This window comes from Mustela erminea, chromosome 3 (assembly GCF_009829155.1).
Source record: "Mustela erminea isolate mMusErm1 chromosome 3, mMusErm1.Pri, whole genome shotgun sequence".
In the NCBI taxonomy this organism is placed as follows: Eukaryota; Metazoa; Chordata; class Mammalia; order Carnivora; family Mustelidae; genus Mustela; species Mustela erminea.
In genome coordinates this window covers 159590741-159617958 of record NC_045616.1, presented here as the reverse complement: position 1 = coordinate 159617958, position 27218 = coordinate 159590741, and the positions used below count along the sequence as shown (strand labels likewise).

At 49.3% G+C, this 27218-nt stretch overlaps 2 protein-coding genes and 1 long non-coding RNA gene across 13 annotated transcripts in view; 2 read left to right on the top strand and 1 right to left on the bottom strand.

The window, feature by feature from the left end:
* Nucleotides 1–7114, bottom strand: part of NSUN2 (NOP2/Sun RNA methyltransferase 2) — a 29689-nt gene extending 22575 nt beyond the window's left edge. The window contains exons 1-4 of one of the 2 annotated variants that reach the window (XM_032337810.1): nucleotides 7033–7114; nucleotides 6085–6242; nucleotides 5336–5440; nucleotides 59–164 (exon numbers count right to left, since the gene is read on the bottom strand). In XM_032337810.1, the coding sequence (XP_032193701.1) occupies nucleotides 59–164; nucleotides 5336–5440; nucleotides 6085–6140 (267 nt within the window). In that variant the 5' untranslated portion in view covers nucleotides 6141–6242; nucleotides 7033–7114. Of the gene's footprint in view, nucleotides 1–58; nucleotides 165–5335; nucleotides 5441–6084; nucleotides 6243–6358; nucleotides 6485–7032 lie in introns of those variants that run through there. The other variant, XM_032337809.1, reaches the window with a different exon arrangement.
* SRD5A1 (steroid 5 alpha-reductase 1) overlaps nucleotides 6800–27218 on the top strand; it is a 59752-nt gene continuing 39333 nt past the window's right edge. For 9 of the 10 annotated variants that reach the window (XR_004284314.1, XR_004284310.1, XR_004284312.1 and 6 more), the window contains exons 1-4: nucleotides 6800–7271; nucleotides 18955–19121; nucleotides 20095–20196; nucleotides 22022–22172. Coding sequence is in view for 1 of the 10 variants with exons in the window: in XM_032337811.1 (XP_032193702.1) it covers nucleotides 6991–7271; nucleotides 18955–19121; nucleotides 20095–20196; nucleotides 22022–22172 (701 nt within the window). In the remaining 9 variants the exon portion in view is untranslated. The remainder of the gene's footprint in view (nucleotides 7272–18954; nucleotides 19122–20094; nucleotides 20197–22021; nucleotides 22173–27218) is intronic. The other variant, XM_032337811.1, reaches the window with a different exon arrangement.
* LOC116587098 lies at nucleotides 24412–25904 on the top strand. The gene is made up of 2 exons (XR_004284318.1): nucleotides 24412–24596; nucleotides 25382–25904. It is a non-coding gene; the product is annotated as an uncharacterized LOC116587098 (long non-coding RNA).

Sequence of the window (27218 nt, the reverse complement as noted above, 5' to 3'; positions counted from 1 at the left end):
ATACTAAGGCACATTTCAAGCTTCAAGGGAAGCAACAAATCCAAAGAAATCTACTCACAGATTCGGTTTCGCTAACCAGAAACTGGTGAAACTTTTCCAACTGTGGAGACTTTCTCAAGATTTTTCGACTTAAATTTGTGTGCCAGGCAAGTTCTTCAGGATACCTGACCAAAAAGAAAATAAAGCATCCACGGATTATATATATTAAAGTGCCCTCTTAACAACTTTCTCCTTTTACAGACCATACACCAATGAGACATCCAATATTCCTCTACTTGCTCACATCCACGACCCTCTTCGCACACCTGGCCAACACTGCGGGATGTCTAACTGTATCACAGCCCAGGCAGAAACAGGAGAACCACGCAGCTTGAAGAGATATACTTATGATGCTACCATGAAACTGCAATGATGAGTGTTGAAGAATAGATGAGAAAATGGGGACTCAGGTGCTCTTCCCGTGTGTGCTAACTATGGGAAACAGACCATCAGAAAAAGTCACTTAAGCATCTGACTCTCGATTTCAGCCAAGGTCACAGGCTCAGGATCCCGGGATCAAGCCCCAAGCTGGGCTCTGCACTCAGAGGGCATTCTGCTTGAGGTTCTCCCTCTCCCTCCGCCCTTCCCCACATTCTCTCTCAAATAAATTTAAAAAAAAGAAAAAAAAAAAAAGAATGAAAAAGACATAACAAATTAAAAAAATGTAGATCAATCAAAATAACACACCTGAAGAGCTGTCAAAATGTCTGACATTTAACTGCAATCTTCTTAACGATATTTTTCACTATGTCTAAAACAAACAGCCTGATAACGTACTGAAATACATTACACACCAAAACCCCTGGGATCACAACGGCACTGGCCTGCACGCCTAGGCTGTTACTTATACACACCTAAGAAAGAAGAAGTATCTCCTGCCATTTCTGTATTTAAGCTTTCTAGAACGATGAGGAAACAGGTCTCTTTTAAACGTGGCTCACACAGATCCCTGAGCTCCAACGGCTCCAGTCAGCGCACTGCTACGACACAGAGCCACACTCAAACCCAGCCCAGCGCCAAGTGATGCTCTGCTTGGTACTCAGTGGTAAGTACGCTGCAGACTTAGGACGTGTTCCTCAGTATCTCCAAGCATCAGATTGTAGCTAAGGTGACAGCCATGAAAATGAAACCAGAACTGTTGCAGCATATTCATGACTGCTTTGAAAGAGCGATTAGTTGAAACAAACTCAGGTCCTGAGATTTCAAGACAGCACTTTACTATGATGCTATTACGAGATATATCTGGGAAGCACTTTCTACCAAAAATATGAAGCTGGCTGATCTGTTCACGGCCGCCCACCAGCTGTCTCCACACCGTCTCTACTCCCTATGCCCAGTGCCTTCTTCAGTATTTAACCTGATTCAAAAATCTGTATCAAAACACAACCATACTTATAAGGCCATTAAAAAAGAGTTTAGTCTTAAATATTTCCTTTGGCCTCCTTAAAGCTAAAACAGAACACACTCGGACTTGCCTTCATCTGCAATATTTGGCAAAATCTGCTGTTTCAGTGCGAGCCCTGCAAGACTGGGGAGCCAAACATCTACTTTTCGAAATTTCTTGCAAACCTGAACTGTGTGATCAATGACTTTTACAAAACTCCTTCTAACCCTGAACTGTATGTGATCAATGACAGTGAGTTGTGCCAAGTTACCAGCTCGCCAAATCACCAAAACATCATGAAGCTGAACACCTCAGGCATGCAATCAACCATGACCTGCTCAGCTGAGCAGTCAACCGTTAATAGCTGAGTTTTCATTTTCAAATAAAGATAAGCAGCCTAGATATAATCTAAGCAAATACTTCCTTATGCACCTTTCAGACTGAATTTCCATTTAAAAAATATAAATTCACTAGGATGAAAATTCCACGGCAAGTAATTAAGATTGTGAAGGTTATTAATCTTTTGAAAAAAATACTTAACTTTCAAATCATTAAATATAAAAACTGACAGTTAAAATGAAAAAGTGGGATGCCTGGGTGGCTCAGTCAGTTAGGCGTCTGCCTTTAGCTCGGGTCATGATGCCGGGGTCTTGGGATCAAGTTCCACATCCAGCTCCCTGCTCAGCAGGGAGTCTGCTTCTTCCTCACCCTGCTGCTCCCCCAGCTTGTACTCCCGTTCATTCACTGTCTCTCTGATAAACAGTAAAATAAAATAAAAAATAGGGGTGCCTGGGTGGCTCAGTGAGTTAAAGCCTCTGCCTTCAGCTCAGGTCATGATCCCAGGGTCCTAGGATCAAGCCCTACATCGGGCTCTCTGCTCAGCAGGGAGCCTGCTTCCCCCTCTCTCTCTGCCTGCCTCTCTGCCTACTTGTGATCTCTATCTGTCAAATAAATAAAATAAAATGAAAAAGTATGAGTCTTCCACAGCTTAGGAACCATTTTTTTCGGTGGAGACAACAAATGTTTATTAAAATCTTTGTAGCTTTTAACATCAAATAAGATTATCCTGAAGAACTAAATTTAATTTTTAGTTGTATAATTCGAATGTAGCTCTTGGGTCTTTAAAGTCCTACTTGGAAACCTGTCATGTTTTCTGAGGATGAATTAAAAGAACCACTGTCATCTTTATGCCTCAAAAATTCTTATAGGAAAAAAACAGATGAATACTCATTTATGATGTCATCTTCAATCCATGTGTTAAAAAAAAATCAACAGAATGACAATAAAGTACACTCTCCACACCCAAGTGTCAAAATGAGGCTTTTATAAGAATGCTTTGGGATAACGCCTTACAGTTCTGAGACTACAGAAAGGAAAAAAAAAAAAAATAAAACTGCCCAAGCTATGAGTCCTACACTTAATATTCCTTCTATAAAACAAGGTTCCCAAAAACACTTTCCTAAATTTAATTCCACTATGTACCAAAAGGTTAAGAATATTACACAATTTATCTCTGGGTTTTTTTTTTTTTTAAGATTTTATTTATTTATTTGACAGAGAGAGATCTCAAGTAGGCAGAAAGGCAGGCGGAGAGAGAGGAGGAAGCAGGCTCCCTGCTGAGCAGAGAGCCCGATGTGGGGCTGGAACCCAGGACCCTAGGATCATGACCTGAGATGAAGGCAGAGGCTTTATCCCACTGAGCCACCCAGGCGCCCCTATCTCTGTTTTTTGAACAATACAGAAAACCACTCCAAGATTTGGGAAGTTTCTGCTCTGCTTGCTTATGAAGAGACTTATGGGTAGCCCACACCTGACCCGCAAATTGGACTGAATGCTGGCACGATAAAATCCATAGGCAACTGTCCCAGATATTGGAAAAACTGAGTGTCAGGAACCCAAATCACACAATACGTTGCTCACACCCTTCAGTTGTGCTCAGAAAGTTCCAGCAAACAGCAATGTGAGAATCACCAGTAGTTACTAGAGATTGACTCCTATGCCTTCTGCAACCAGAGAACCCACAGGGCCTTTCTCAGATGTTGGAGAATTGCCTATTCATGGACCCCTTGCCACTGTTAACAATCAAGATGGAAAAGCACCTGTTAAATGTTGTAAGGTCTAACAGAAGTTTAAGTGCAGTTTGCAAAGAACAAGAAATTATCATGTATCTGTTGGAACCTGCAGAAAAAATGACCCACCCAGAGGCACTTCTTTCCCACAGGATGCATGCTTTTCAGCTCTCTACTGGCCTGTCAGAATTCCTCAACTGAAAACCTGCATTTCTAAACACAAGGTTTAAGGAACAAAGTTTTCTGATTATATGAAGCAGCCAACATGCAAGACAATTTGAAATGTGCACAAAGGCGACCTTAAGCCCCCTTCTTTTCAAAGTATCAGACGGCCCCTGCTTCAAACACCAGTACCACCAGTCAAATCTCCAAACCACCGGTTATGTGGCAACTGCAGAGGAGAGGAAGCTGGGTGATGCGAAGGCTCGCTCGCTCAGCGCTGTCAGAGGTACAGCAGTGAGAAAAACCTTTCCGTTCTCAGTGACCTCCGCACAGTGGGCGTGCCATCGGTAACCACCCCAGTGCCTTCCCTACATCAGAATGTGCGGCTTTGACAATCTGACTAAAATGTCTGATAAACCACTGTGCAAGTTTGGGGGGCTGAAAACTGTGGATTTATTCTTGTATCCCAGAAATGTGTTTTACTATGGTGACGTCTGCTCTTGAGCTCAGCTGAACACTGACTTTAGCATTTGGCCATTCAGCCTCTACTCGGAATGGGTATGCTGTGTACCTCTGTGATGGGGCCGCTGAAAATCCAAATGACTGGTGGTAGAAAGAAAAGCAAAGCTATAAACCATGATTAATGAAAAACCTGATCTTGGTTTGTGACCACCGAAGGGCATCCAAAAAGGAAAGAGAGTATCATACACGTGAATAACCAAAATCTCAAGAGTTGTCAGAAAGTGCTGGTTAAATTCACCTTTTTATAGTGATCTTAAAATTGTGCTGCGAGAACTCTCAGTGCCTCAGAGTTGATCATCTGAAATATGGAACTATAACAGTTCACTTTAATGATTTTTAGGTTTATTAATTAACCCAGGGTTTGGGGCCTCTATAGTTTGTGTTTGAGTATTCCAGGTGTTTTCCAGGACATGTGGGACTGCCCTCACTGGAATGAAACCTGAACTGGCCCTTGAGAAGCAAAGAGCCCACACGATGCCTCCAGGACAAGCAGTGAAAGAGTTAGCATGTGGGCCAAGAGTCTACTCGAGCACAACGGACACTGGGAACACAGAATCAGGGGCACCGGGGTGGCTGGGTTAAGTGTCTGACTCTTAATCTGGCTCAGGTCACCATCTTGGGTTGTGAGACTGAAGCTTGAGTAGGGCTCCCTGCTCAGTGCAGACTCTGCTTGGGGTTCTTTCCCTCCCCCTCTTCTTCCCCCCTGCTCCTTGTGTGTGCTCTCTCTAAAATAAATAAAATCTTAACCAAAAAAAAAAAAAAAAGAAGAAGAAGAAGAAATGCAGAATCAGTTGGAATAGTTTGTGGCAATCTTTCTCAGGCTGAGTCTGTCCTGCTAAAGGTAGGAGAGCCATGCAGCAACGGTTTCGACATAAGGAAACAAGGGGTTTAAATGGAAAAGGGGAGGAAAGAGGCTGAGCAACTTGCAAAAATTAACTGAACCAAGTAACTCTTAGTTGCAAACCGTGCATTAAAAACTGTGCACCAGTATAAAGTCATATGGGTAAAAAGCACTGGGTTAAGAGCACACAAGGATGTCTATGAAGTACATTCAGATTCTCCTCCGCTAGGAGAAAACACTTTGCCAAAGAAACACGCTGTCAGATGACAAAGATTAAAATCCCAAAAAAACCTCCAACAGGATGAAGACTTGCTTTACCAACTCAGGGGCTGTGGAACTTCAACTTTCTGACCGTCCACTTCCAGGTCTTCCAATTCCTTGAAATACTTGTTCTTTAAGCAATGGAGAATCTCCTTCGCATGGCTATGAAAAAATAAGTAAGTTTTGATTCACTCTGAAAGACTCGTATACATTTTATCTCTTTTGAACTTAAGATGCAAGTGTCTTAAAACCAAAACCATCTTTGCACTGAACGCAGACCTCTTTCATGGCCGTCCTTCTAGCCTATCCCTTCAAAGTTTAAACAACTGTCCTTGCTTCATCGCTAAAAGAATTACTACTGCATTCAATAAGCGAATTACTACTGCATTCCTTCGCCCCTAAATATTCCTACGGTTACTGTTTACTTGCAACTCATCTCGGAAGGATGGAACCACAAAGATTTAAAAAGACAAGAGAACCAACGTTTCGCACAAACTCTGTAATATCACAAATTCTCCCGTGTACCGAAGGGGAGGCATCCTCAGCCCCGAATGCCCAGAAGTCCCGTGTCTGTCTCAGATCTAATATCCGCGTCCTGCAGCCTCCCGACCCGCCGCACCTCCCAGCCTGCCCGTTGGACCCTGTGCTCCCACCTCCGCGCTTGCAGACGCGGGAAGCCACAGCGCCGGTAAGCAGCCGCTCGCCAGCCCCCTAACATTCTTCAGAGGCCAGGCGGGGCCGGAGGGGTACCCTCCTCCTGAGCTGACCCCAACTCTAGGAAATCAAGGCTCCGCGAAGCCCCCTACCTTTTGTAGCCAGTAATTCGCAAAGTGGCCGGGAGGGGCTCCCGGAGCGCTTCCATGAACTGGTCCCACTCGCCCTCGGGCACGATCTTGAGCTCCTGGTAGTAGTGCTCGAAGAGCTTGTTCTCCTTGACGATCTCGGGGTACCCGCCTTCCCAGCCCTGAGGAACGAGACACGCGTCCACCCAGGGCCGGAGGAGCCGCTCCGCGCCGTCCCGCAGGCCGCGGCGGCCGGGAGACGGACGGGGGCCCTGCCCGCCCGCGCCCCGGGTCCTACCGCCTCCTGACGCTTGCCGCCACCCTCGGCGCCGTCCTCCGCGCGCGGCGGCCGCTGCTGCTGCTGCTGCTGGAGCCGCCGGCCCCGCGCCCGCCGCCCCATGGCCCACGCGGCCGCGCACGCCGCCCGCACACCGCGCCCCGCCACCGCCGGCCGCGCGGACTTCCGGGCTGGCGCGCGAGGCCCCGCGGGCTCCGCGCCTGCGCCGCTCCCGGGCGCGCTGCGTGGAAGACGCCCAGAGCGCCGCGACCCGCGCTCCCGCAGAGCAGCGAGCGAGGGGCAGCGCCGGCAGCCCTGGCGGGGAGGGGGCCCTGGGAAGCAGCCCCGAAGTAGCCCGCGCGGGCTCCGGCAGCTGCGCGGACAGCCCGCGGTCGCGCGTGCGCAGAGCGGCGGGGGCGGGGCTCCGGCCTCGGGGGCGGGGCCGGACCGCCTCCGGTCCGACCTGCTGGACCCGCGCGCTCGCGCCTCGGGCGCCGGGGGAGGAGGGAAGGGGTGCGGCTCGGGCCCCGGCGCCGGCTGCGGGCGTCCGCCTCAGGTAGCCGCGCCCCCCGCCCCCACACCGGGGCCGCCACCTCCCTATAAGTGGCCCGCCGCGGTCGCCAGACCATGGGGCGCGTCTGCAGTCTCCCGCCATGGAGCCGGCCGAGAGGTTCCTGCTGGACAGGCTCGCCTACCTGCAGTGCGCCATGAGCCTCCTGGGCTTCGTGCTGCTCCGGCTGCTGCGCTCGTGCTACGGGCGCTACGTGTCTCCGGGCTCCGCCTTCCGGGTGCCGGCGCGGGCCGCCTGGGCGCTGCAGGAGCTGCCCTCGCTCGCCGTGCCGCTGTGGGTGTGCACCGTCACGGCGGCCGAGCGCCTCCGCCGAGCCCCCAACCGCATCCTCCTGGCCATGTTCCTCGTCCACTACGCGCAACGGTAACGGCCGGCCGCCTCGCCCCTCCCCGCGCCCCCCTGCCCCCCGGCGCCCCCGCCCGCACCTCTGCCTCCCTCTCCACCGCCCTCCTCCCCTGCCCCCTTGCCTGCCTTCCTCCTTCCCCGCTCCCGTGCCTACTCCTGGCGGCCTCTTTCCCGCTGCCCTTCCCAGCCGCCCCGCTCTGCACACCCGCCCTCGCGCCCTGTCCCTGCTGACCCTTCCCTGGTGTCGTCTCGCGGCGCCGGCCTCCCTCCGCCCGTGCTGTTCTCGCTCTGTACCTGGCCCCTGCCCCTTCTCCCCTGCAAGGAGAGTTTAGCTTAGCGCAGTCTGCGAAGGTGGGCGGGGCGTGGGCGCGGTGGGAGCAGGTGAGAGCGGGCTGGATGCGGGAGCTGAGTGTGTGACCTGCGGCTGCAGAGGAGAGGAAGCTGGGTGATGCGAAGGCTCGCTCGCTCAGCGCTGTCAGAGGTACAGCAGCGAGAAAAACCTTTCCGTTCTCAGTGACCTCCGCACAGTGGGCGTGCCATCGGTAACCACCCCAGTGCCTTCCCTACATCAGAATGTGCGGCTTTGACAATCTGACTAAAATGTCTGATAAACCATTGTGCAAGTTCGGGGGGCTGAAAACTGTGGATTTATTCTTGTATCCCAGAAATGTGTTTTACTATGGTGACGTCTGCTCTTGAGCTTAGCTGAGCACTGACTTTAGCATTTGGCCATTCAGCCTCTACTCGGAATGGGTATGCTGTGTACCTCTGTGATGGGGCCGCTGAAAATCCAAATGACTGGTGGTAGAAAGAAAAGCAAAGCTATAAACCATGATTAATGAAAAACCTGATCTTGGTTTGTGACCACCGAAGGGCATCCAAAAAGGAAAGAGAGTATCATACACGTGAATAACCAAAATCTCAAGAGTTGTCAGAAAGTGCTGGTTAAATTCACCTTTTTATAGTGATCATTTAAAATCCTTGTGTTGGGAGAACTCTCAGTGCCTCAGAGTTGATCATCTGAAATATGGAACTATAACAATTCACTTTAATGATTTTTAGGTTTATTAATTAACCCAGGGTTTGGGGCCTCTATAGTTTGTGTTTGAGTATTCCAGGTGTTTTCCAGGACATGTGGGACTGCCCTCACTGGAATGAAACCTGAACTGGCCCTTGAGAAGCAAATAACCCACAGGATGCCTCCAGGACAAGCAGTGAAAGAGTTAGCATGTGGGCCAAGAGTCTACTCGAGCACGAGGGACACTGGGAACACAGAATCAGGGGCACCTGGGTGGCTGGGTTAAGTGTAACTCTTGATTTTGGCTCAGGTCATGATCTTGGGTTGTGAGACTGAAGCTTGAGTAGGGCTCCCTGCTCAGTGCAGACTCTGCCTGGGGTTCTTTCCCCCTCCCTCTTCTTCCCTCTCTGCTCTTGTGCTCTTTCTTTCTAAAATAAACAAAATCTTAAAAAAGAAAATACAGAATTCGTTGGAGCAGTACGCAGGCACATTAAACAGGCACAGTCAAATGCTCAACAAAGGTTTTCCGGATCCTGTATTCCTGACTCTTCAAGATTATTCCAGTGAACAAATTTGTTGTCAGGCTGCTAGCGTTTTGCTGGTTTGGGGTTTTTGTTTTTATATTTTGTAATGTTGTCAAGCATTAATGTAGTCTGAATGTCAGTAGAATGTTCATGTCTATGTACATTTCTTCATAAATATGCTAGAACCTGTGTCTCTCTGTTTCTCTCATGGCCAAAAGCAAGCTCTGGAGTCAGACTGCTCGTCTCCCAGCCACGTCACTAAGGACGTGGGATCAGTTACTGAGCTGCTCTGCAGCATGTTTCCACAGCAGTGGGATGGGCATAGTGGTGGCGCCAGCCCACAGGATAGCATGCATTTAAAAAAAGACAATTGCAGGGATGCCTGGGTGGCTTAGTCTGTTAAGCATTGGGCATGATCGCAGGGGTCAAGTCCTGCCTCAGACTCCTTGCTCAGCAGAGAGTCTGCTTATCCCTCTGCCTGCTCTGCCTGCCTCTCTCTGTCTCTCTCTCTGACAAATAAATAAAATCTTGAATAAAAATAAAGATAACTCCATAAAATGCTTGTACAGGATTGGCAAATCCAAATGTTCGGTAGATGATGACCAAGACCATTCCACGTCACTGTGCAGGTGGGCACAGCCACGTATGTGCCCCTAAGGTAGTTGACATGCTGCTGCCAGTCTCAAGTGCCAGTAAGAAACTAATTACTGGTGGCATTGGAAATGTGTAAAGGGTTAGTCTGCTGAGCTTGGAAAGCCTGAGTTTAGCCTTTTAACTAAAACATTTTGTTTCATTGTTTCCACTCACTGTAGGGGGAGACTGGGTGAATACAGCATCCCCTGGGCCAGAGTCCCCTGGAGAGTGCCAGAATTTGACCCTTCACACTGGGAAGGCCTCTGAGACACAGAATTCAGGTGTTTTACCCAAGGCTATTCGATGGGGTGGTTGGGACTAAACCCTGATTCCAAGAGCAGAGGCTTTAGAAACATACTCCAGAGAATTTGCTAGGTCAGGTGTAGCTTTTCAACCTGCTGGGCTGTTCTGTTTCAGGTTGTACTTGTGACCACACATATAGCCTATGTGGTTTTGGTACTCAATGTTTTCCATATAGAAGAGATAAACATTTTCCATTCTACCCAAATAGCTTATTTATTAAATGGTCTACTTGAGTTTCTCTCTCTCCCTCTGCTCTTCTCACTGCATTCTCTCTCTCTTTCTCTCTCTCTCTCTCTCTCTCTCTCTCTGAAATGAATGAAAATCTTTAAAGAAATAAAAAAAAGATACTCCCTTAAGGAATGCAGAAATGCAAGACCAAAACACATGCAGGATCTTTCTGGCAGAAGACTCTGATAAAGATGGGAAGGCTGTCATGGAAGGGAAGAAAGGATAGCTATGGGAGAGAACATCCCAAGGACTCGGGTGGCTCCCCCTTAGGTAGTGAAGGACATTTGTAGGAACGTTTGTAATCCACGACAAACAACATAGTCTTCTGCAGCCCTCAACAGTTACAGTGTTTGCCCGAATCCTATCTGCACTGGAGTGTCTCATGCTGATCTCATTCTGAGTTCTGGAGGGCTCAGGTGTCTTGTCTTGCCAGCTTCGATTTTGCTGTGCGTGGAGCAGCGTCTGACCTCCCTCGGGCGAGTGCACATTAGCTGTGGGAGGTAGTTTCCTGTGGTCCCCAGCATTGGTGCAGAGCCATTCTGCATGTGTCAGAGGCCCTTCTAATGGGCCCCTAAACTCTAGTCGGACCTCCTGTTCTGCTGCTTTCTCTCCTGCCAACCAATTTTTTTCAGTATTCACTGAGCTCAGGCTGCCTTTGCTCATGAATTTTCTCTTGCCACTTGGTAGGTTAGTGAATGAGTCACTGGGCTTGTTCAGTTTGCTTGTCCATTTAGCAGTTGTTACAAAGCCCCCTTAAGCACATGGTCCTAATTACCACCGGGGCCCCAGGGACCACCTTGACGGTGAGGCAGAGGGAGAGTGCTGAATGCAGACTTTGGCATGCCCACAGGGCCTCCTCTTCTTAACACCCTCCCCAAGGGCAGGGCTCAGCCAGCTCCCTGAGCTTGCAGGACCTTGATTCTGTTGTTACCCCTGATGGTGATCCTCAAAGAATCGTACCTGCCCGGATTCATCGTCTCTCCTGCTCTCTTCTACTCGTGGTCCCATGGGGAGAGCCTGGCCCTAGCCCCACTTCTAAATGTGCCATAGGGCACGTGTAATATTAAAACACATCAGGGAACTAGAGAAGGTGAAACCCACACTAAACCCTTGGCCCTTGCCTTGTGGATTCAAAAATTTGGAAAAAAAAAAAACAAAACTTTCAGAAGTATAGAATGACATGTAATGAAATATTCATTGCATTGGTAACCTTGCCTTAAAAGCACACAGAGCTTATGTAAGTGTGTGGCTTTATAATCTGTGCCTTTTGTTGCAAAAGAGCATTTCAGAAGGGAAAAAAAGTAACAGGAACTGATCGACATCTTGGAAGTGCTATAGATTCCAAAGATGTCAAAATGTTGAGAAAAAGTAATATAGTTATTAAAATTATAACAACCACTTTCAGTTTTAAACATTTAAAAATGATTAACTCTACTGTTAGATTTGCTGCCAAATCACCAAATTGGATGTTTCATTGTAGCTAGGACACATTTCCAATTGGTTTTGAGTGCCAAATCATTTGTTGAATGAATATGCAGTTTCTCATTGCAAAATTACTGGATGTTGTTCCAGTTTGTTGGGAGAACCTGTGGGGTGAGGACATGGCCCTTGAGCTGCCACTTCTGAGCCTCTGTCACCAGGCTCCTCTGAGCCTCCGGTCCCCATCTGTTACATAGGTTAATAGTAACAGTTGTGAAATGTTAAAAAAAAAATGTTATATAGGATTAGGAATTACTGGACACATTATATCAGGAACTGTAAGAAACACTCACACCGTCCCCAGGCTTGTACACTGATACATGCAGGAGGCAGACAGCAGGCTGCCCGGCCATCGAAGGTCCCAGAGATTCAGATTCTGAAAGCTCTCAGTTCAGCCCCTCATCAGTGTGTCCCACAGTCCTGGGTGTTTCACAGCCACAGAGATGGGCAAGTTTCCTAGGTAGTAACAACTTGATGAAAAGTAAGTTCTGTCTCTTTAAGTGGAAGGGAAGGGGGGGGAATGGGATATTGTAACATGGTAGGAAACAAAGTGTCAAATTCAGTCCCACACTCCATCTGAGTAGGTAGAAAACAGAATCCTTTTGTAGCTGCCTGGGACCTGACAGTATGATGTCCTTTAGCTCATTATCGGAACCGAGCATACATTTATATAACACATTACCTAAATAAGGTATTTTTTTAAAGATTTTATTTATTTATTTGACAGAGATCACAAGCAGGCAGAGAGGCAGGCAGAGAGAGAGGAAGGGAAGCAGGCTCCCCGCTGAGCAGAGAGCCTTACTCGGGGCTCGATCCCAGGACCCTGAGATCATGACCTGAGCTGAAGGCAGAGGCTTAATCCATTGCACCACCCAGGCGCCCCAATAAGGTATTTTTAAATGCAAGCTCGTCACGGTTTACCTTACAAATGATTTCCACATTAAGGGATATTCAACTTCCAGCTTCATACGTTTTCTCAAAGAGGGATAATACCCATTTCCCACAGTTCCCATGTGGAAGGGTGTTCGTCAGTGCAGATGAGACACCACGTGAGAAAGCTTTTGAACTGAGATGGCCTGGGTCCCCCAGGTCGGGACTAGTGCTGTGTGGGTCCAGCAGCCGAGTCTACCTTCCTCACAGAGCCTGGCCTCATGTCTTGAAGTAGATCTTCACCATAAGCAGCCTGGGATCCACTGTAACCCTTGGGTCCCCTTGTCCCTCTAGTGTCCAGATGAAGACTCAGATGAAAGTCATGCCCAGAAGCCCCATCTGCCCCATTTTGGCTCCTAATTGACCCAATTCAAAGGAAGCCCTTTCCAGCAACTGTTGCATGGACTTCCAAGGAAAAGAAGTAAAGCTGAAGGGAGTAACTTAAAAGAAGAAAGGCAATCCCCAAAATAGCAAGAGGGAGCAGAGTGATCCCCTCTGGAAGGTGCATTGCATGCGGCCATCTGGCTTGCTGAAGACCCCAGAGCCAGGAGGGCTTGGTTCATATCGGTGCCCTCAGCCTGTGGGGAAGGAGAAGCGGGAGAATAAGGACTCCCCCAGGAGCCCTCGTCAGGGTCTAAAGTCATAAGTGACATTGCCTGAGCCAGCTTGTTCCCCTTCTGCCCGCAGTGACTTTATGGCTAGGCCTGTGGGCGTCAGGGTATTGCTGTCCTTTCAGAGGTAGGCATCAAGGAACAGGAGAGATCGGCATCAGCCTTTCTGAAGCCCCGTTGCCAGTCCTTGCCTCACTGCTGACGCTCCTGTGAGACCAGAGAGAAGTGCATCTTTTCCTGGCTCTCGCAGAGCATACCCTGGAGCAGATCCCTGTGACTCTCTGTTCCATGCGTAGCTGAGGACCCAGATGCACAGACCCCATCCGGCAGACCTGGAGCAGACCAGCGCCACCCCTGTCCCTTTAAAGAGGCTGCCTGCAACCTAAGTACTGGGGCCTTGAGCAAGGGCATTTGCTAGGAAAGTCACAATGAGGTTTCCAGAGTGTAACTCCTATTTTAACCTAGGTCAAGGATCAAAACTTTTTGGAAAGGGCCATATAGTGCTTCTTTTAAGCTTTGTGGTACAGGAGACAAAATAAACGATGTAGTGAAAGAGATATTTCACAAAGATTTCTATTGAGAAAATTCTAATTCTAATACCTTAATTTTTTAATTTTTTTTAATTTTTTATTTCTTTTCAGCGTAACAGTATTCATTGTTTTTGCACCACACCCAGTGCTCCATGCAATCCGTGCTCTCTCTAATACCCACCACCTGGTTCCCCCAACCTCCTACCCCCCGCCCCTTCAAAACCCTCAGATTGTTTTTCAGAGTCCATAGTCTCTTGTGGTTCACTTCCCCTTCCAATTTCCCTCAACTCTCTCTCCTCTCTAACTCCCCTTGTCCTCCGTGCTATTTGTTATGCTCCACAAATAAGTGAAACCATATGATAATTGACTCTCTCTGCTTGACTTATTTCACTCAGCATAATCTCTTCCAGTCCTGTCCATGTTGCTACAAAAGTTGGGTATTCGTCCTTTCTGATGGAGGCATCATACTCCATAGTGTATATGGGCCACATCTTCCTTATCCATTCAGCCGTTGAACGGCATCTTGGTACTTTCCACAGTTTGGCGACCGTGGCCATTGCTGCTATAAACATTGGGGTACAGATGGCCCTTCTGTTCACTGTATCTTTGGGATAAATACCCAGTAGTGCAATGGCAGGGTCATAGGGAAGCTCTATTTTTAATTTCTTGAGGAATCTCCACACTGTTTTCCAAAGTGGCTGCACCAACTTGCATTCCCACCAGCAGTGTAAGAGGGTTCCCCTTTCTCCCCATCCTCTCCAACACATGTTGTTTCCTGTCTTGCTAATACCTTGATTTCTGTAACAGATGTAACACGGAGGGTGGAATTCTTTATTTGGTGGGGAGAGCATTCACTTCATTGGGCTTCAGAGTCAGCGTTCCCCATGACCAAAATCCTTGGCCAGTGTTCACCCCTTGATGCTGATTGATGGGCGATGAGATTTTCTCTCTCTCTTTTTTTTTTTTCAATTTTAAAGATTTTATTTATTTGAGAGAGAGGGAGCATAAGCAAGGGGGTAGGAGGGCAGAGTGGGGGGAAAGAAGCAGACTCCCCGCTGAGCAAGGAGCCCGAGGTGGGACTCTTGGATCATGACCTCAGCTGAAAGCAGACGTTCACCGATGGAACCCCCAGGCACGTCAAGATTTTCTCTTTGAAAGTGTCTTTTCATATGCATTGGTACTGCCAGATTTTGGTTTCAGTCCACAAGTTTCTGATTGTAGTTTAACATGTTCATTACTTGGAAGATGTTTATGGAATTCTGTTGGACTCTTCTGTTGGTATTTGTCCTGTAGTATGTTTCTGCAGTGTAAGTGAGTGTCTTTTGGTTGACAGGTGGCGGCTCCTCAGTTACAGTTAAATAGGTCTTGAACAGTTCAAACACCACTGGAGGAACTCCGTCTGGAGCTTAGAAATCGTACCAGTGCAAGTTTACGTGAGAAGGCAGATCTCACTGCTGCTTTTGACTCTAACAGCACGGAAAGCCCGGGAAGGAGTTTGATGTGACTTGTGCTTCTGCCAATGTCACTTGTTGCTGAGGAGGCCAACGCCGTGTACGTTTTGCACATAGGAGATATTTTTGCCTTACAATTTTAGGTTGAATTCACTGAAAAACATTATCAAGTCTGCAGCAAAAGCTAATTTCCAGATCCCTTTAAACCTCAGTAATAATGGTTGAGGCACTTTTTCTTACAAAGAAAAATTTCAGTCTTGGCTTTGAACTCAGAACAGTGGTTATGACCATGGACAGAAGATCAAGTTCACTGTTGACACGGTTCTGTCACAGGCACTAATCAATTTGGTGGTGTTGTGGTTTGGTTTCTTTTGTTTGTTTTATTTTGTTTTGTTTTTTGGCAAAGTACCTGCCATATGGAGAGCAGCTCTAAACACCTTCTATTCTCACAGGCTTTGTAAATCTGTCACACGTGTGTGTTTACCACCAGCATTTACACTATCTTAGCAGGTTTCCCCTCGGGTACTGCATTAGTGTTTCCTCGGCTTCTGTGCACACACTGTCACTGCTGGTTGTTGTGCGAGGACCCGTTGGAGCCTGATTTCTCTGCCACTTCAAACTCAGTCCCAGCTCAGTTACATGTCAGTGACCTCGGTGACATCGCAGGAGCCCAGAAGCCTGCTCACTCAGACACTGGCCTTGCTTTTCAACTCTCCGCTGACCTCACTTTCAGCATCCTGACTCCACAAGCAGCCGTCCTCCCCGAGGGGCTCATCGTGTTCCATGAGCTTCTGTCCTCTGGACGTGTGTCTTTGCTGCAGGGAGTGAGCTCACCGTTGGCAGACGGCCCTCCTTGCCGGGTGAAACAGGAGGCGGCCCCCAGGAACTTCCAGTGGTTGTAGCCTTCTTTTCCTTTCTTTTGTAAAATTCTAGAACTGGATTCTGTTTAAGTTCTTGCTTTGCCCTGACCATTGCTTTCCTGCAAGTGGGGGACGACATCACAAGAACTGCTTGTCTGGGAACGCTGACCTCTAGCCTAGACTTGCGACACAGCCATGGTGACCTTGCATCCCAGAGTGCTGAGCCACTTACCACGGGAGCAGAGTGAGCCACACCCCACTGGGTCTGCGGGGCACATGGAGGCCGCTTTCCCTGTCTTCACGGGACAGGTGCACACTGATGAGAGAACAAAGTGACGTGCACTCTGAACGCCACTTGCCGCGGATCTGTGCACACTGCGCAGGGACGTGGACAAAGAGACCGCCACACCACGTGCCGTGTCACTCCTGCGCAGCTCAGCCCCAGCTCCTGAGCAGCCACAGAATGGACCCAAATGAATGACTGGGGCCATGTCACAGCGCTACTCTATTTGTGGACACGGACATTTGCACTTCGTGTGATTCCCGTGCGTCCTGCAATATCCTTTTGATCGTGTCCCCTACTGTTTGAAAAGGTAAAAAGTGTTCTTATTCTCGGGCTGTACGATGTGGTACAATGTACAATTCCAGTGGTGAACTGGAATTGGGCCAGGGGCTGTGTTTGCTGATTCCCGATCCAGATGCCTTTGCCGTCACGGGCATGGAAGGGACATTGGTGACAGATGAGGAGGGGGGGCGTGAATACCACACGGGACAGGTTTGGGTTCCACCTCGAGAAGGTGCCAGCCCGTTTGCCAGTCGTTCACAATTCAGCCCTGAATTTGAAACTGAATTGGAAGAAATGAATCAAAAGTTTGCTGGGCATAATTCTCATTTAGAAAGTCTACAACTTTTTTTTTTTTTTTTTGTACATTCTGGAGGAAACATCTACCACGTTTGCAGACTGGTTTGCTCAGTGTTGCTTCTAGAAGGCTTCTTTCATCTATGATGTAGACATTTGTGACATCTCGCCCAGACATCTTCCCACATCACTGTCCTTCCGTAACGACTCTGTGTGTTTCAAGCTTCCACACTTTGCCCTTCCCCTTCCTGACCCTGGGTCCCTATTACCCTGCGTTGAATTTACGTGGGTTTGTTCAGGTCCCCAGTTTCGGGCTCTGGGGAAACTGAGCATTCCACGCTTTCGCAGGCTTCTTTCTAACCGAGTCCAGCCTTCACCCCTCCCGTGGTTCTTTCTGCTCTTTTTTCCCTAGTTCTTCCAACTTAGAATTCTAACACTTTGTCAGCTTTGTCCTGTGGTTTGCCCCCTGGAAAATTCCCTGAGATCCTAACTCCCAGGGAGGTTTTCTCTCAATTCCTCATCCTCTGGCCCTTCTCTGCTTTCCCCTGCCTAAAGAATCGTCCCTTGAGCTGACGCTCAGGGAGAGAGTGAGAACTGATTGTTTGCTTCTGGCTCTCCTGCCAAGGAGCAGGATGGGGGTGGGGAACGAACACCATCACCACGATGCTGGATCTCAGCGAGTCAAAATTTCTGCTTGTTTCTAAAGCTCCCCCACTGGTCCAAGACACAGTTACCCAGTCACCCAGATCCGCCTCTTGTGGTACGGACGTGCATAGTGGGCCTGTATCCCAGATGCCCGCTCACTGTCCCAGCTCTGCTCAGGCATGAGCCGTGCTTCCGCGAAGCAGAAATCGCCGCAATTCCCTGTTGTCTTTGAGAGAGAACAGGTTTCCACACTGGTTTCCAGGCAAGCAACTAACCTCACTGATGACACACATCGGGGCCGGACACATGCTTGCATTCAGCTGGTGCTTTGCCCTAAACCCACATGAAGTCCGCTCTGGGGGAGCTGGCCTGGATAAGAGAGAACCTTGAAGACTGCTTTTGATTGCAAGAATGTTCTTCCCACGACCTGAGTGAGCCTGTCACAAGAGAATGCCTTGAGGACCTGTAGCCAGCGTTAGGCTGTCACTACTGCTGCTAAGATCAGTTCTGGTTTTGCCCTTGGGTAGATGGCCAGAATGGAAACAAATAACAAGCTTTTATATTTTCCCTGTTTTAAGATATAACCTACGGAGGATGAAATGCACTCATTATTAAGAATGTGGTTTGGTCAGTGCTGATGGTTGCCTACAGCATATAATCGCCACCAAAATCAAGATACAGAACAGTTGCGTCCCCTAAAATGTCCCTATGCCTCTGTGCAGCTCGTCCCCTCCCCCAACTCCAGGTGCAGCTCCTCTAATGTTAAAAGTCGCTTCAGTCGCTTTCATTCGTAGAGGGCTGTTCGAGTTGTCAGTTTCCTTGTGGGTCAGATTTGGTCACCTGTGTCTTAAGGCTTTTGTTCGTGTTGTCCAGAGGGACACATTTATTGGCATGAAGTTGTAGATGGTGACTCCTTACTATCCCCTTAAGGTCCGCAGGCTGCGGAGCAATCCCTCTCTCCGCGTATTAGGTACTGATGCTACAGGGGAGATTCAGAGTACGACGTCGCGTCCTCTTTTCTCCATAAGATCCACTTTCTTTTCTGTTTTCTCCCCCTAAACTTTCACTCGTGTGGTGGAGCAGAAGAAGCTGAGCCTTGAGATACCCGGTTTTACACGAAAGCTCAGCCACGCACGAGCTCTGTGACCACGGGCAGATGGCTTCCCCACACTCAGTCCATCTTGTGCTCTGTTCTGCATGTGTCGTGGGGTTTCCTGTGCGGGTGTCTCCAGGTACCACAAGTGGGGTGTTGAGTGCTCAGCCAGCACAGCCGCCGTGCTGACGGGTGGCATACGGTGTCCCCCACGTCCTGCTGCGCGGACGAGAGCGAGGGAGGATGATATTGAGAGCTTCTGGAAGCCTTTCGCTTCCTCTCCGTGTGTGTCTCACATTTGATACAATTAGAGTCCTGAGTTTATGCACTGTTGTGAACATTACTGAAACGTGGTTAACTCTTTATCTACAAATTCTGCTTTGAACAGAGTATATCAGTACGAGCATTACTGAGAATGATTTCTGAACAAGGAAACAAGATTAAAACCCCAAGACTTGAAATAGAATGGCAGAAATGAGATTCCTTATCACTGATCTATGTTTTATTTAAATGTGTTTCCGTTTCATGTTTCCTCAGGTCCTTGATTTTCCCGTTCCTGATCCGAGGCGGAAAGCCCATGCCCTTGTACACGTTTGCATTGGCCTTCATGTTCTGTAGCTACAATGGCTACTTGCAAAGCAGATACCTGAGCCAGTACGCCGTGTATGCGGACGACTGGGTCACAGATCCCCGATTTCTAGTAGGTGAGTGTCCCCCTAAGGATGCACTCCGTTGTTCTCATCAGAACCTGGGTTTTCCTGTCCCCGCAGTTCCTGGTTAGAAAGCCCATGCTCCTTGAGAGAGAGGAGGTGGTGCTGGTCCACGACCTCGTGGCAGGAGGCCGAGCGCCAGAGGGAGAGGCACGTGGCCCCAGCAGCAGCAGATGACGCACATCACCCCTGACTTGGCCCAGAAAGCATGAATACCTGTTCCTAAAGCAGACCTCAGAGTAGCAGCAGGTTCCGGCAGAGCGGACGACAGAGGGAAACTGAGGAGCTCCGTCACTAACCGTGTAATCTAAGACCGTCATTAAGCTCCTACTGTTCCTAACAGAAAATGAGAAAAAGTCCAACTGGGTCACCTTCCAACAAGGCCATTAGAGTTTCCTGATTATGCTAACTTGCAGAAGCTATTAGGTCTTGTGAAGTTTTTGATTTTTTAAGATCTTTATTATTTTTGAGTTCTAACTAAAGCCTTATAAGTTCTGAGGAAAAATGAAAATAAAACATCAGTAGTCAAAAATATATGCAAGAGTGTAAAAAAAAAAATAAATTACACCCCCTCGAGGCTCCTGGTGATGAGGAAGTTTCTTCTGAGTTTCAGAGAGTCCCGTGGCTGTTTAGTTCTTGGTTTAGCGCTTCCTGGAAAGGAGCCTGGGCCGAGTCTTAAGTCCTACTTCCGAGCACTCCAGTTATCCTGTCAGAACATTTAGAGCAGACTAGCTGATTTACTGGTATTATTAGAAAAACAAAGCCCTCTTTCGCAGACCTGAGTGCAGCACTTAGGTCTCTGAGGGAAGCATTATATTTATCACAATGATCTTCACTATCAGTTGTGGCGACCTGCTCCTTAGTAACGATAATAGGGTGGATTGGGGTCATCCCCTTCATTCCGGCTTGGGCCTGGGGGTTTCCTGGTTTATGGACTTAATGCTGCTCTGTATCGCCTTTTCTGTAGGGTTCTGCCTGTGGTTGATAGGCATGCTGGTAAACATCCATTCAGACCACATCCTGAGGAATCTCCGGAGACCAGGGGAGACTGGGTATAAGATACCGAGGGGTATGTACTGACAACGGGAGACTAGATGCCGGGCTCTCTGCAGGACGCCTTGCTCTTTCAGTTTTATCCAATCCAATAACTAATATCTAGTCACAGCCACAAATTTTCAATGTGAGTCACAATTAAGATAGCAATCACTGTGGTTATTGTTTCCTTAGAATGACAGAAGAGCTGATTCTGGCTAACCGAGTGGCTATTAAGCAAAAAGGAAACTAGTTGTATCTGTTTGGAAAGAGAATACAAGGAACATCTTCTGGTTTACCAGGGGTGCCCAATACCTCATTTCTGGCCATAGCAGGAATAGACGACTGAAATAGACTCTGTCTGAAAACAGTTTAAAATGTTGGGTAGATGTTGTTGTTTTTATCTTTTAAGATGCATCTGTGTGATGTCCGGAAATGAAGTCAGTCATCAGAGAGCAAAGGCTGGGTGAATGCTTGAGTCCAGGACCCAATACATAAGAGTCCGTAACCGCTAGCTGCCCTCATGCCCTCAGCTTTGTAGCTGAAATGTTTGCCAACTGTGGACAGTCCAAAAACCTTGTCAAGTCAGGAGTTAGGATCTCTGTGGTCCTAGGGAGGGGGTGCCCTCCTGCATCCAGCCCGCACAAACCCAGATCCCCAAAGAGACCTGTCTTCAGCTCTAGCCTCTGAGAGCCTGGCAGGCCACACGCCACAGAATAAGAGCCACAAAACCCATGAGGACATATGGTGCCTTGAGTGAGAGCTAATTAAACTTGGGAAATTTTAGATCTTAGAGTTAATAGAAACAGATCACGAAGTGAATATCTAGTTGTTTAAATAATTAAAAGGGATGAAATTATAAAAAAAAGAGTAACATACCGTAGAAAGAACTAAATAGATACAAGATAGAAAGCAAGGGAGATTCTCAAACTAAAACAAAAAATTTAAGACTCAGTGGGTAGAACGAAAACATCAGTGGAACGGGAAATCACATGGCGGGGCTTAGATTGGAATCCTTATCTTCCTGGGAACCCTACAAGGGGAGAGCACAACATGACAAGCAAAGGACGGGAAAAAGCCTACAAATCTCAGGTTGTTTAAACTGTGGCTCTAAGGTGGTCCTTGGAGTGTGCCCCTCTGCTCTCCAGCCTCAGAGTCTTTGCTGCCTGGAGACCCCAACCACCAACCCCAAACCTCCCCTGCCAGCGAGGCCCCTTCCAGCCACGGCCACGACCAGCCTTCCCTCCGCCCACAGCCCGACTTCTGGGCCCCTCCCACATGCTCTGCTCCACAGCACTCCCCACCACGTGCTGGGCTCCGTGCTTTCCTCGTGGGGCTGCATCGGGATTTAGTGTTCCGGAAGGGGACATGTTGTCCACGGTGCACTCCCAGTGCCTAGAGCTGGGCCTCACCTGTCGTGTGGACTTGAAGGATCTATGAAAATGGATGACTGAATGAATGAATCTGCCCTTGAAAATTACTACTTTCCTCCAGTTTGGGTCCAGGCCTCTGCGCAGGTCCGTCTGATTAAGCTAGTGCTTCACTGTTACTCTGTGGTCTCTGTCCCTACCTGGGTTCCATCTGTGGGATTCACTGATGAGTCAAGTGACATAGTAAAGTACACAACAATTGTAGCATTTTATATTCAGATGAATGGTACATAGTTACTCCCAGAAATCGTCAGACGAAGTGGTAGAACTAGTACCGCTGGGTGTGTCTCGTTGACTGCAATTCTGGAGCAGTCGTGTTTCCCAGGGCTGAGCTGGTGCTTTCTAAGTAAGCGCCCACGGCTGTCTCGCCGGTCAGTGCTTTCGCCAGTGTCATCTGTAGGAAGGGTACCCCTTGCCTGTGTTTCCTTGCAGGAGGCTTGTTTGAGTACGTGACAGCAGCCAACTACTTCGGGGAGGTGGTGGAGTGGTGCGGCTATGGCCTGGCCAGCTGGTCCGTCCAGGGCGGGGCCTTCGCCTTCTTCACCGCCTGCATCCTCTTCACCCGGGCCCGGCAGCATCACCAGTAAGTCCGCGACACGCTCCGCATGCTGGCCCTGTGCTCTGGCCTTACTATAACCATTCTCGGGTTATCACCAGTAAGTCCGCCGACACTCTCCGCATGCTGGCCCTGTGCTCTGGCCTTTTTATAACCATTCTTAGGTTCCGTTCTCGAAATGTTCACATTTGTTGGAACTGCCAGCTCACAGGGTACACCGGGCATTCGCTAATCGAGTCCACAACCACACAGATGTCCAGAGAAGAACCCGCTCTGAGAATCACTGGGTGCACTTCAATGTTATCATTGGCTGCACCGGAGTCTGAGCCCCTCCAGACGTTTGTTGCTGGAGCCCATGGTCCAGTAAAGCTTTGGGCAGGGGACTCGTGGTCTGGCCAGGAGCACGCCGTCTGCAGGATGCCGAGCACCCACAGCTGGGCCTGGAGGCGCACTCCATATGTGGAAGAAGCCTGGCTGGACCCTCACGCAGCCCCTGCACATGAGCGCCCCGCACCCCTGCAGACCTGCGGTCTCTGTCCAGACTCCCAGGTTGTGCGCGCCGTCAAAATCCCATTGTTTCCCCAGGCAAGGGGCCCGGGCCTGTGTCAGACCCTCCAAACAGCCTGTGATCTCGGGGACCAGTACAACTCATAAAAACCAATCCAAGGCTGTCAAAGGGGAAGCGAACCTAGGGTAGTGCCCCTCCCAGTCCCACGCATGAAGGGACTGAGGCTCAGGGAACAAAGTCCCAGCTTTTCAGACGGGAGTGGTCTTGGGCTGTCCCCTGAGGCCATAGCGATGATGGAAACTGGGCAGGCGGCTCACATCAGTGCCCATGGGGATCATTTGTGTCTCCTGAGGTAGAAAGGGCGCTGCCCCCCTTCCCTGGCTACATTGCCCCAAACACATTTCGTGAAGCTCTTCGATGTCGCCCATACTCTCGGAGGCAGACACAGACACAGCGTCGTCTGACTCCACGGCACCCGCCATCTCTTGAAATGGGGCAGAGAGAAGCCCCCAGAAGGACAGACTGATGTCACGGCATTGTGGGACACAGACAGACTTTTCAGAGTCAGAATTCCTAAGTTTCTTTCTGGGCTCACCATGTATTTAAAGATGCAGAAGATTATTCCCAGAGATACTGCGGAGAACGGGCAGAACTGGAAGGTCTCCTTAGCTAGGTTTTGTAGACCTTATGCCGAAAGCCCGAGATTATTGAGATCACAGGAGAAGAACCCTCCAGCTCTCCATGCGTTGAGGTGCCCCACTGTGCTCCAGACAGTGGGGGATCTGAGAGCTGGGACCTGTCCCTATTCCGGAGCTGCGGAGGGGGACAGAGGTAAGGAAAGCTCACACCAAGAAAGGCTCGGAAACAGGTTACAGCATCAGAGGTGACAGGAAACAAAACGATTTGCTATGATGGGTTGAATTGCGTTCTCCCCCCGCCCCCCAAAAAAGATGTTGCAGTCTTGACCCTGTGAATGTGACCTTATTTGGCAATAGGGGTCATCGCCATCACAGATGTCATTAGTTGGGGAGGTCACACTAGAGTAAGCAAGCCTCTGACCCAGCAGGACTGGTGACTTTCTTAGGGAAATTGCACACGTGCACACAGGACAAGAAGACACACACGTGCAGACACACACACAAAGACAGCCGTGTTAAGTGTGGAGGAAGACCAGGGTGATGCCCCCACACACCCCTGCGGCTGCAGCAGCTGAGAGAGGCAGAGAAGGAGCCTCGCTGAGAGCTTAGGGGGCAGCATGGTCAAGCCTCTGACCTCCGGAACTGGGAGAGAATAAATTCCTGCCTCTTTGGAAGCCCCTAGCGTGTGGGCCTTTGTTGCAGAAGCCGCAGGAAGCCAAGACACCGGCCTCTGAGCCACCCAGAATCCGCTGGGCTGTAAGGAAAAACAAAGGCAATGTGTATGAGTTCTGGAGCCCTGCGTTTCCTCCTGCCAGAAGACGCCACGCCAGCCTGTCCCCAGAGCTCATGCTGCTGCAGGTGCGTCTGCCCAGGTGGGAACCAAGCCTTTTGGAGAAAAAGCAGTGACAGCAATAGCAGTGAGTCTGGGTCCAGCGCAGCAGTCCTGTGCTCCTGGGGACCCCCTGCCCCTTTCCTACCTTCCCTCCGCCCTTCCCTCCTCCTCCCCAGCCAGGCCCACCACGACCGCCTTCCCATTGCTCACGTCGCCTCTGAGGAACGAGCTACTCTGGGGCATTAGTTCCGTGAGAGAGTAGGAAACGGATGTTGGCTGGTCTCTGAGGAACGAGCTACTCTGGGGCATTAGTTCCGTGAGAGAGTAGGAAGCGGATGTTGGCTGGTCTCTAGTAGTGGAGAAATGAGACGGTACTGGGAGCTAAGAAGTTGGATCACAGGAAGACTGAACAAGAGCCGAGTCGGTGGTAAAGACGCTTCCTCAAATGACCATGGGAATGTCTCTCTTGACATGTGAGTAGGAGATATTCAAATTTCTAATGAGAAATACTCAAATTCTATCATTTCAACAGGAAATAGAAATAAATAATTTCATTTTCCGAATGAACGTCTCTGTTAATAAAAACCCAAAGGTATTCTTTGCAGAAACCTTCACGAGTTGAAAGGATTCTTTTTCATTCATTTGCTATTTATACTGATGTCACTGCAAAACCAATATTAATTGCCGGAAATTTAATTAATTCAGCTTAGTGGAAGTATGTTCAGAAATGTTGATTTACCAGCTGAGGACAATGGAAAAGCTATCTTTTTTTTTTTTTAACTAATCCCGCAAACCCAGCTGATTACAGAAAACAATCCATGGGGCTATTCCTAGCCCTCTGTTTGGTGTTTTATGATGTTCTCAAACTAATGTTTTATTACACTCAGTTTATTTCCATAATCAGATGTGAAATGTTTAAATTTGTAGAGAATTACACTGACAATGAAGCTCTAGGTCGGAAACATTGGGTCAGCTGTGCCAAGTCGCTAACAGATTTAGTGGTCTGAGGGCAAAATGTCAAGGAATGGGAAAGAGGAATGTTTTCGGACTGTTCTCTCCACTGCCAGCCTCGAGCCGCGTGCTCACATAAGGAAGCTGCCCTGGCTTGGAAGCGCTCCTGCGGCGCCTGGCCAAGGGGTCGTCTGAGCCCAGGTGTGTGCTTGTCCACACCAGGGTCCTGCAGGTGAGGCCAGCCTTCGGGGACAGCCTTGGAGGAGGGGCTCTGTTGAAATAAAAAATTGTGTGTAATGTCATTTAGAAAACTGAAGTCCATGTGTCTTTGGGACACAATGACAGACGGCATCGTGACCTAAACAGATAAAGACCCACCAGAACGAGTCTGTGAAGGACGTCCTTGTTCTCACAGCAGAGCGTGGGGTCTGGGAGTGCACGGAAGGGGCGAGACTCGCAGGAGAGGAGCACGGGGCACTGAACCTGCTCATGGGCCGGAAAGACCACTGGTGCTTTGAAGAAGAATTCGAAGATCTCTGTCCGATTCAGCCTAAACCGCATGTGATGACATGGGCAGCCTTCAGTGACAGGTTGCCTTAGTTTCGACCTCAGTTCGGGCTCCACAGTGATAAAGTCAAGACAAAAAAATCCATATCCAGCTCTGGTCAGTGTCACATAAGTGACAGCTTTGATTCTAGGGATAGAACAACACGTGAGAAAAATATGCTGCCTGCCCTATTAAAAGTGTGTGTGTGTGTGTGTGTGTGTGTGTAATATACATACACATATACATATCTATAAATTTTGAGATATGATTTCTTGAGCTGGATCCACAAACGTCATGATGTACATGAATGAGAAAAGTAGTTTAATCATTTTAGCAAAGTAAGTTTTATTCCTATAGAATGGTGTCTGTGAAATGAATCGAATGTATTTGGCAAACCTCTGCATCGGGTGACAACACTTCGATCTGATACAGGCTCGCTCTGACATCATAAGGGGCCAGCCGTGCTGCCCCGTGCTGCTTCTGACCGTCCCAGAGGCGCGTGTGGGCATCACCGGCCTGGTCTTGCTGGTCTGAAGGTGTCACTGGCTTCCGGGCGGGTGCCTGGCCTCCGAGAAACCTGCTTGTGGTCCAGGGGTGCCCGCAGGCTGAGTGCTTTCTGGGGGCTGTAACAGAAACACTGTAGATGGGGGGTGGCGGGCAGAGGTCTGAGATCGGGGCCAGTGTGCTGGAGCTCCGGTGACGGCCCCTGCTGGCTGTACAGTCCGGTCCTCCCGCACTGCCCTCAGCGATGAAGGGCCATGGAGCTCTTGGGGATCAGGACACAGATCCCATTCCTGAAGGCTTCACCCCATGACCCAGTCCCCTCCCAGAGGCTCCGCCTCCTAGCGCCGCCCCCTCAGGCCTCAAGTTCTTAGCCTAGGAATCTGGGTGGGTTACGCAGGGGGAACACTAGGGCCAGCCTTCGAAGACTTGCTGTGAGCAGAGAGGAGCTGAGTATGGCACTTGCCAATCCGCTCCGTGCTGCTGGCGCTGCAGCCACCTCGACGGGGGCATCCAGTGTCCGGGCTCCTCACAGTCTGGAAGAGAACAGCCCTGCGTAGGAAGTGATGCTTGCTCCCGAGGCCTGCATCCCAGCTTCAGAGCGCGTGGCCCCCCCAAGGGCGCAGGACAGTGCGTGACCTCCCTGGGGGCGCAGGACAGCGCGTGGCCTCCCCGGGGGCGCAGGACAACGCGTGGCCCCCCCGGGGGTGCAGGACAGCAGTGGGTTCTCTGGAGGCTCAGGACAGGGCAGAGCACAGAGGCACCCGTGGCCGTCTGAAGGGCTGCAGTTCCCCCTTGGGTCTGCCAGCCGCAGGGTGAAACATGGCAGAAACCAACAAATTTTGTCAATTCTCTGTCAGGTTGCCTTCATGATGCATTTCTGCCATATGAGTTCATAGTCACTTCCCATCATGATGCTTCGTCTGTTTATCTTTTGTGCTGACGGGAACTCCTTGTTTCTGGCTATTTCTCCATCTTGTGGGGTCACTGTAAGTGTTCACTCCGTCCACATAGCTGCTTCCCTCCCCAGCTGGCCTCTACCCCAAAACGAATGGGGGGACTTGTCATTTATATCAAAGCGGAAAATGCGTGTTTG